Source organism: Morone saxatilis, unplaced genomic scaffold (genome assembly GCF_004916995.1).
Source record: "Morone saxatilis isolate NCDOM2014 unplaced genomic scaffold, NCSU_SB_2.0 Contig24, whole genome shotgun sequence".
NCBI classification, from domain to species: domain Eukaryota; kingdom Metazoa; phylum Chordata; class Actinopteri; family Moronidae; genus Morone; species Morone saxatilis.
Window position 1 is genome coordinate 1,496,722 of NW_023339807.1, and position 10,124 is coordinate 1,506,845.

General features: G+C 37.3%; 1 protein-coding gene across 1 annotated transcript in view; it reads right to left on the reverse strand.

The window, feature by feature from the left end:
* Positions 1-10,124, reverse strand: part of cep162 (centrosomal protein 162) — a gene marked incomplete at its 3' end in the record, with an annotated part of 25,245 nt that overhangs the window by 8,549 nt on the left and 6,572 nt on the right. The window contains 8 exon segments of the mRNA XM_035672538.1: positions 1,344-1,418; positions 1,680-1,710; positions 3,716-3,786; positions 3,859-3,938; positions 4,689-4,866; positions 5,737-5,880; positions 7,798-8,061; positions 8,621-8,680. Of these exon segments, the coding sequence (XP_035528431.1) occupies positions 1,344-1,418; positions 1,680-1,710; positions 3,716-3,786; positions 3,859-3,938; positions 4,689-4,866; positions 5,737-5,880; positions 7,798-8,061; positions 8,621-8,680 (903 nt within the window).

Below are 10,124 nucleotides of genomic sequence, written 5' to 3' on the forward strand. Positions count from 1 at the left end.
TAAATAAACGTATACAGACTCTACCAAGTACACCCATCTTTTATCCTTCGCCAACTGGAACTTTAACAAGACTTTATCATGTCCCACGTGTCATTATTGTCCGCCTATCTTACTCTTATAAAACACATTAAAAAAAAACCAAAGAACAAAAAAACAAACCCAAAACTCAAAGCACATTTAAAAGTCAAATTTCTTTTTATTTCAATTTTCCAGTGTAGTTGTGGAGGAGAGGATGTGGATTTCTTAAATACAACTGATGAAAAGAATAATCAAGCTCAGTGGATACATCACTTTATCTTCGAATATATCTTGAAGTATATAACATCTCTGATGTCCAATGTTGTATATCAAACCAAAATCTTCAAACCATTAGTATCATTTTAGGAGACATTGTTGTTTAATGTATCTATGCAGAATGCTGCATACAGTCTGGGTGCTCTAGATCAAGAATGCTACATCTTCCAAAAAGGTGGGATGGCCATAACATATTTGATAAATTGTTGATTCAGATTTGGTGTTTTCGGAACTTCTGCTGTGTGCTGGCTTTGGGAGTGCTGAGCCAATCTTAATAATATATGGTATATATATTATTATTATTATTTTTTTTTTTTTTAATATTATTTATTTATTTATTTATTATTTTTTAAATTGGACGACAGTATGACACCCACTACCTTATTGCTATAACAACTTTGTATTTCTTAGTGTATCTCCACTCAGAAAAATATCTTCCATTTATAGTATAACTGCAAAGGTATTCTCTGTTCTTGACAAGTTCACCGTCTTCAAGACTACCTGGAAGAATTTTATCCAAGACACATGAACTGATTGTCATATCACCATGTTTTAAACGTGAAATTCACTTGTCAGTACATGTCGCACTAGAAGACCAGCATCTCAGACCAAATCAACTGGGTGCTACAGCTGATCAGACTCCACAGACAACACCAGTCATTTTACCTAGCACATAAACGTAACACACTTCGAACTGGACATAAACAAAATAAAACTCACCAAAACCATCTTTGTTAGTCTTTCAACAGCCTTTACAACTATCACCAACACTGGTTTGGTTAGAAGAGAAAACAGTCTGCAATCGGTGCCATGTAACGTTAGCTAATCCTTGGGGACAAATACGCTTGTCAAAGTGCGTCCCCTAAACCCTTTTGCCACTGACAGGCTCAGATTGTTATTCTCAGTGTCTGACAGCATTATGGAAAGGATCCCTGCAGAGATAGACCTTTTGTTTAACCAGAAACAGCCATAACTCACCACCAGACTCCATTGACAAAAAATTGTCATTTTAACACTATTATTTACTTGACCCCAAGTGTTTGTGTTACCTCTGTCAAGAGATCCTGCTGTGTCCTTCCTTCGGTCTTCTCCACTGGGGTCATCCACGGAATCATAGAGAGAAACTGAGATAAAAGTATACATACCTAGTTAGCTAGAAGTCCATGTGAACTAGCAGTAAAGACCTGTTTGATCCAAAACTAATGAGACATTTGAATGAGCTTTGAACAGATACACACTGTTAATGGTGAGGTCATTATTAGTATTATTAACATGATTTCCTCTGTAGTGCTTTATTATGTAATGGTTTGTCTTTGACTGAAAGATTGTATTCCTCCCAATACTCACCCATGACCTCAATAAAATATCATCTCTTTCTCTCTTACCTTTAGCAAGAATTGGAGACATTTTAGACTTCTGAAAGACAGACAACAGCATAAATTATTGAATCATGTAGTCAGATTTCAGTATAAACAGAGAAAAAGCTTAGATCATGAAGCCTCAGTAACATGATTACAAATTTTAGTGACTGTGGTCTGAGGGCAAATTTGAGCTGGAAGCAAAGCAAACTAAGCTGATAACCTCTTCAGTTCAGGAGGCAGAACGGCAGCTCTATTGGTGGAATTCTCTGAGGATTGGTAACTAACCACTAGCAGTGATACAGTGTTTCCTACACATATTTCACTGTAACCACAGTGGCTTTGCACAGGATCCTGCTAATCTGCCTCAAGTACACAGACAGTGTTTTTCATGGGGTTTGGCTCTCAGTCCGTAGTGTGAAGCATACTGATGATACTCAGTCAATGTTAACCACAGGTTTTTTTATTACGGGTCATTAACCCTGTAAAGCCAAGTGTATCATATTTGATACATGAGTTTTTGAGACCTCTACATCATCAGTGTGATTTTTTTTCCTGAAAAACCTGATGTATACAATCAGATACATGCAGTACCTGGATAATCCACTAGGGATCAGTAATTTATGCACCACAGGGCCCTCACTTGAGACACTCCAAAATGGCCGTCAATCAGTGACCCACATGTAATTTTTTAAGAATATTTTTGTCAATTTTGAAAAAGTTAAGGTAAGAAAAACTTTCAAATTGTTACTGAAACTTCAATAGGCATATTTAATGGATTGATGTAATGTATGTATGTAATGTCAATAAAACAACATACAGTCTTTTCCTCATTGAGGTAAACTAATTAAAGGTTTAACTGACATAATTAGGTATATTATATTTAGAGTAAAACTCAGACATCGCTGGCTCGTTTTTTGGGCTGATTTTTATTTTGCTAATTAAACTGTCTGCCTCTGAAGAATGAGACCTGCTGTTAACCCTAACCCTAAGATGAGTTAAGACAATTAAGCAAGTTTAATTGTGTAAAAGAAAGAAACTTAAATTGAGATGGTTGTATTTTTCTGCTTAATGACAAAAATAGGTGTTTGGTGTGATGGCTCCATGTTGTAAAATTAGCATACATCGCCATAACCATAGCTCCAACATATATTTTATGGCTGTGGTATTGTGGTATTTTATGGCTGTTGTGCCTTTACACAGTGTCGTGTTTGAGTTATTCCTCAGCAACTTCAACCACATGGATTTGTTTTTTGATTGGATTTGTTTGGCTTTGATGTTGTCACAATTGTGGTGTTTATGCCAGGATATATCCCTCATCAGCTATTCTCTTTATACTATCTTCTAGCTTCCTCTGCAATACAGTTAACTAGGTGGAAAACATATTCTTCAGTTGATACCTTGATCCTCCTTTGGTAGCTAGCTCACTAGAACTGACAGATTACCAGTATATATATATTTATCTCGAATGCACCAGATAATACATTATGCGCATTATCGTTTGATCTACATATAAAGGAGGTGAGCCAGAGTTGCTTTTTTCCATCTTAGAAACATCTCCAAGATCAGATCAATTCTGTCGTTTAAGGACTCTGAGGTCCTCATTCATGCCTTTGTGTCATCTAGGCTAGATTTATTGTAATGTCTCTTCTGTCGGGTCTGCCAAAGAAAAGTCTTCGGAGTCTGCAGATGGTTCAGAATGCTGCAGCTCGTGTTCTGACTGGAACCTCCAGATATGAACATATTACACACAGTGCTATCCTCTCTACATTGGCCCCCTGTTTCATGCCAGAGCAGACTTTAAGGGGTTGCTGCTAACCTATAAAATATTAAATGGGCAGTTTATTTTGTTTTAGTTATTTGAAATGTTTTTAAACTGTATTTTCCTATGCTCTGTACAGCACTTTGAACTGAAAGCGCTTTACAAATAAATTTATTATTATAAATTTATTATTATTATTATGCACACAGAGAGTAAGTAAGTGGATCTTGAGTTGAAATGATTTAATCACTTATCAAAGAACACTTTCTGAGTTTAATCATCATAGATTCCAACTACAAACCTCGTCCAGTGGCTCTTTACTATTCTCCTCTTCCTCAAAATCCTCACTGTAGTGTGGAGAGCCTGTAAAAACTGACAAAAGACCTGGTTGAGACACACAGAGACAGAGAAAGAGAAGATTTGCTGAGGGTTCATTACTCTTACCTGGAGACTCTCTGACGGTCTCTGTGACCCTGGCCTTCCTTTGATCATCATCACTCTGCTCCACTGCTGCCTCAGCTTTCCTGCAGGGAGGATATCCATCCTTATGCATCACAGTCACAACTGTGATCCTAAAGGGCAGAGCCAGCAGCAAAGCCTGACCCTGGTCACCATTGGACTTCCAATAGAATAACTTTACTACAACAAAGTTAGACTGAAAAGTAGAAATGCTGTGGCTTTCCAAAGAGAGGTGGAATGGCAGCCATTGAGGAGCCTGCTGGTTATATACTATGGTTTCATTTTCATTTCTCTGATATTTACTGCCTGCACAAAAAACTGAAACATATTAAACTCATGATCTTGGTTCATGCCTAAAAGCATATAAATCAGAAAAGATATGGATTCTGAAGCATTATATTTTTAATTATTATTATATTTAATTTTTATATAAATATTGTCATATTCTGGTCAACAATTCAAATTACACCTATATCTGCTTTATTTGAGCTAACTGGGAGTTACTGCTCATGAAAACCCATCATTTCCTGATTTTAACTAACAAAACAACTGGGGACTTTTATTCAGAAGAGTTTATAGGGAATTAAATGTGTTTATCACTGAGCTTAGTTAATAAATACAAGTCTACATACTGCAGATAGGAAGGTGGCCGTGTTCAATTACCGTGTTCAATTACGCTTTAGAACATAACGCTGGTCCCTCTCTTCTCGCTGGGTTGATGCGAGTCAAACAAAGTCAAATCAAGTCGGTGTACATGTATGGGAAAGGGCTATAAGTGTTCTGTGGGTGCAATATTAGAGTTTGGCAGTTTATACCTGAGGTTAGTACCGAGGGTGGAACTTGTTGAGTCCAGCTCCCTGTTCAGCTTGGAGTAATCTATAGTTGACAAAGCCCCTGCCTCTAATTGGGCAAAGAACCTGGCTTTCTCCTCTGCTTCCTCCAGAGTGTCCAAGCCAATGTGGGTCGTATTCGCAGCCGGTACCATCACTGACTCTGCATACACACGTAAAGAGAGCATACGTGGAAAGCACAAATTTTAAACTTCAAAACTATAAAAAAGCAAAAAATCGGCGTTATAAAGTATTGCTCAGAACAGAAGGACTGAAACACTAAAGGCTGCTTCAAATGACTTGCTATTTCAATACCTGACAACATTAAAAAGCTAATTTGCAATAGCTGAACACATTTGAACTGGAAAAATGGAGCTTAGTATTTTCTTGGAAACCGTGGGAAAAACCTAGACAACTTAGATGTCCCATTTTGTCAGACAACACGAGCCACAAACTAGTTCATACAAAGGAAGCACAAGCTTTCACATCAGCAAGTTGCAGTCGAGCTGAACCGAGGCATATTTCTATTAACTGTGAGTAAAATACAAGATATCTATGCTCCTTATCGTTCCAGAACTTGCCTGAGAATTATCACATTTTTAAGTTTTCTTCAGTATCCAAGTAATCCAGTGATAGTTCATCCATGGGTATATTGCAAATAGGAACTGCTCATAGCTAATTTGGCATACTTTTAATGGAGCCAATTTGCCAAAATATCAACAAATATAAGCTTTAAAAAATGGGTTTAAGTCAATTCATGGCAACACTTTATGTTTATATCCCCCCAAAGCCCCAAGTAATTCCAAAACTTGGAAAAAAACATTCCCCTAAACAGAAGTAAGACGATTAGCCCTTGGTCCACAGTGTCAAACCCCTCCTAACCCCTTTGAAAACCCCTCCTATAGACAACCAGTGTTGAATTAATTGCACTGCAAGTGTAGAAGTGTAATCCAACAAACTAGCTAGTCAATATGTGCTTTTAATGAAAAGTATCTTGGCCCCATGTGTCAGTCATACCCTGTCCAAGACTCACCCTCTATCTCAGTACTGTCTCTAAAAGCAGCTCCCTCCAGCCCTTCTCCCCTCAAACCAGTGTCCCCTGGATCCTCCTCCTCCTCCCGAATAGACTGAGATTTCCTCAAAGACTTCCTGAAAGTCTTTCCAGGTCCCAGCAGTCCTGGACATTTTTTTAGAGAAAAGAGACACGTTATTCAGTCATTAGTTGAATCATCTTACGTTCGAACAACTGTAAAAAGATTATCTATTGATAATATTTACAGGATTTATGTTAGTGTGTTTATTCTTCCTAAACTGCCATTCAACATCAAGAACTGACACTAATAATACAGTACAGGTTGTACATGAGGACAAATCTGATATATAACAACAAACTGTGGACACAAAGACACCTCACACAATCACAACTAAATATTCACAATACTATTGTTTCTAAAAGATATACACGTACGTGTGTGTGTGTGTGTGTGTGTTTGTTTCTATTGTATATAGAATTGGTAACTGGTCAGCTGCAGGTGGGTACTGATTGTGGTTACCAGATGATGGGTCCTGGATGAATGTATCTATATAACCAAAAACTGTGTGTGAATCATTACTGAGGACATTTTCTCAGAATATGTGTCTGCATCCACTTTTACATTCTGTTCATCTGTCTATCTGTCAATCTGTCAGTGCAGGTATAACTTACTGAGACTTTTAGTTGTTTTAGTCCTTAATAAAGAACTTTATTTAAACTTTATTCACGCATCCTCATTTATATTAAGATGGACAAGAAACTCTTATAGCAGTAATTCCCAAGCAGGTGTGCATGCACCCCAGGGGGTACTTATGTAGTTGCCAGGGGATACGTGAAAAGATTGTGAAGTAAGTCAACTAATATAAAAACTATAGAAATTCCAATTTTTTAATTAAAGAAATATGTATTAACATACTGAGTCAGCTGTAACACTGGGTCAAACAGAGCCAGAGTGCTGCTATTGTGTATGTGGCTAATTAGTATTTAACCTACTATCTCATGACCAAATGGCTGCTGTGAAAAAGGCTGATCGAGAGTGCATGACAACTTGTTAGTAAGCAAGCAAAGGATACTGCATAGCTGGATAAAAGTAATGAATAAACGGTCAAAATAACAAAAAGTAACAAATAAACTGTCAAAAATGTTAGTCAGAAAGGGTATAAATGATTGTAAAAAAAACTAAAAATCGGTAGATGGTCGAAATGCCTAAAAGTAACAGATAAATTGTTGAAATAACCAGTAATGGATAAAGTGCTAAAAAAGTTAGCAAACCAAAACAGAAGACAGTTGTACTGTATGTAAATGTAATAATATCCACTTTTGTATCGTCAATAGTGTTACATAATGTCTAGTTTTAAATCAGTTCAAATGAACACATTTGGAATATGACTGGTAGTGTTGATGAAGGGGTATTTGAGTTCATCTAACAGGACTGTGGGGGTAGGTCTGAAATAAAGGTTGGGGACCTCTGTCTGCACTTCTACTCATGGTCCCATATTGCCACCCAGTGTATTTTGGTATATATGCATCATTCCACTGTGTTTTTGAATAAGTAATCTTTTGTGATTTCTGTTTTACCGGCTAACATGTTGGTGTGTCAGGTTAAAGATGCTCTGAAAAATGTCTCACACACACACACACAATGCCACCACTACTTGCCTGGCTGTTTTTTAGGTGCATCCCTGCCATTTCATGAATAATCAATCTCCAAAGTAAAATCATGCAAATTTAGTTTCAAAGGAAATTAAATGGAATGATGAGTTTATGAGAATTTGCTTTCAAGTATTAAGTATTCCTTAAGTATTAAGGAAAAAACCTTCGGACTATCAGCATCCGCTATGCAATAGAGAATAATATCTAATATACCAGTAAGCAAACATACAAGAGTCTCCAGGTCTATGTGGCAGGCAGGAAAAGTACAACTTAAACACACAAAATAAAAACAAACAACTGGATAAGAGACAATAACAAAAACTAGTGGTGCTAGTGATGTCTATCAGTCTACTGCTGAGGGACTAATGCAACACCACCGAAGGGTTTGGGGGTCTGAGTTGAAGTTACCATCTTCACTGTCCCCCTGGGAACAACTGTCAGTGCTGGCCGGTTGAGTATCATTAGAGTGTGTCGCATCAGTGCTCGACACACACTGGAGGTTTTCATGAGTGGGACTGCTCAGACTGTCACAACACAGGTCGTCAGATGGAGTGGAATTTTGAGGAACCTCCAAAACTGTATCTTTGGGGGTCTTGTCCAACTGAAGCGGTTTATCCAGAGCTTTGCTGCGAGGTTTGGGGACCGGCTTGTAAACAGGTTCCGCACAAATAACTTGAGACAGCAAGAAGAAGAAATAATATTGATGCACTGTTCAGCTAAATATGGAGTAGCTATTTGAATGTGACATCTAAACTACACAAGGCTTTGTTTCCATTGAGATATACACACATGGCAGACAGAATAAAGCTTGGCTTTATTTTACGTTCACAAATATCACAAATGGATCCCTAACGCAGGGTTGTGCGGAGATGTAGTTCTGTTTATTAGAGTTCTAGAATGTAACGGCAGTGAAAGAGTCATAAAATAACGTTTTATTTCTCTGACTCACTGCTCTGTTTTCAGTAATGCCACTTCCTTTTTTATTTATTTTAGAAATTGTAGGCTTTGGTCAAAAACTGTAAAAAGAATAATAATATGCTGATTTAAGTCATGAGTATAGCTCATCAGAGAGCAGGAGGGGACTAATCACTGGTTCTGAGACTCAGAGTAACCGTAATCTTTACAGAAACAACCTGGAAACGCTGTGGATGCATGTTTTAAACCTGAACTAGCTTAATGTGGACGTAGTCTAAAAGCCTTCTGCACTCTCTGTAGTGGCACTTTTTCTCACCATCATCGTTCTCAGGCTGAGATTTTTTGGCTTTGATAAATCTGCTTTTGGCCGTCTTTGCTGGGGAAAGAGGAAAAACAAAAACAAAACAAGTGACAGTCTTTCAGATAAGGAGATAATGAACTGACAAACACAGAGCTGTGAATGTGGACCCAGTTTTCTGTAGATTTGCACATTTTTGTAGTAAATTTGATGTGTCATGGTGAGACAGATTTTTGTTTACTGGATGTTACTACATTACTAAAGGGCAATACAGGGCAACACACTTTTTATTGACACCTTTAACTCTAACCTTTTTACGCAGTTTAAAACAAAACAGAGGTTTTTATGTAGGCAATGAGTATACACTGATTCATTTCCCAGGACGCATGGGAACCTTGACAGTTCCCAAAGACTAATTACTGATCTAAATGAGGCTAAGGTTGGTCTTTAAGCCAGCTAATCTAAATGTAAAAGACTAACTTTAGTCGAATAACAATTTAACGCATGCTCTGCACATCAGCATGCTGTGAGTGTGTTTTTTCACTGCTGTACATATCGCCATAGTATGCAATTGAAAGATGTGCAACATCAGCATTGTAAGTAAACAGCTCAAAAAAAGAAAAATTCAGTGAAAGAAAGAAAAGAAATATCCAGCGAACCAGGCAGACAGGATAGTGTTATAAGAGGAGCAGAAAGAAATCAAACAGAGAAACAGCATTTTGAAAACATTAGGCATGTTAGAAATGTATAATGAGGACAGACATAGGTAAAGGAAACATCAGTCATCAGTGTAAAGTAGAAAAATACCAGTTAGGGTGGGAGGGCTACTTTGATTTGATATGTAGCACGGAGAGGTGCTATTATAAAATCAAAAAGTATGCTTAAGATTTTAAAGCTGCAGTAGGCAACTTTTATGAAAAATAACGTTGTGTCATATTTGCTGACAGTTTTACATGGGTGCATTTCATGTCTCCTAACTGCATCCACATTTCCCTCACTTGCGTCTATACATGCATTCCTGGTGGGAGGAACTAAGATACAAAAGAAGGAGAGAAGTAAGGAAGAAATATGTTTTTAGAGAATTGAGATGTCCTTAGCGACAGCTAATAATAAAGACACACTGTTACCAGTGCCAGAGGAGCAGCCTGTTTAACCCTTACAAACTGTTCATATCCAATGCCTTCACAAATTCGACCCGGTCCAAGAAAGTCCTCATAAAAAGTGTTCATACCATATTTTGAACTACAGATCGAATATGTAAATAGCCTGTCTTACGTTAATAAATTCATTATTAATCCTTAATATGTATGATTTTAGATGGCATGAGACTGTATTTTTTAGGTTCTAGACCACTCGTTTTTGGTGAAAAAACAGCTATATCACACTATATCATGTCCTGTTTTACCTAAGACATGAAAACATAAAAGCCATAATGATTTAAATATATTTTATTAATAGTGAAAATGGCAAGAACATTCTGGAACTGTTATAATATAACCACATAACTATCGCAACCATTGGA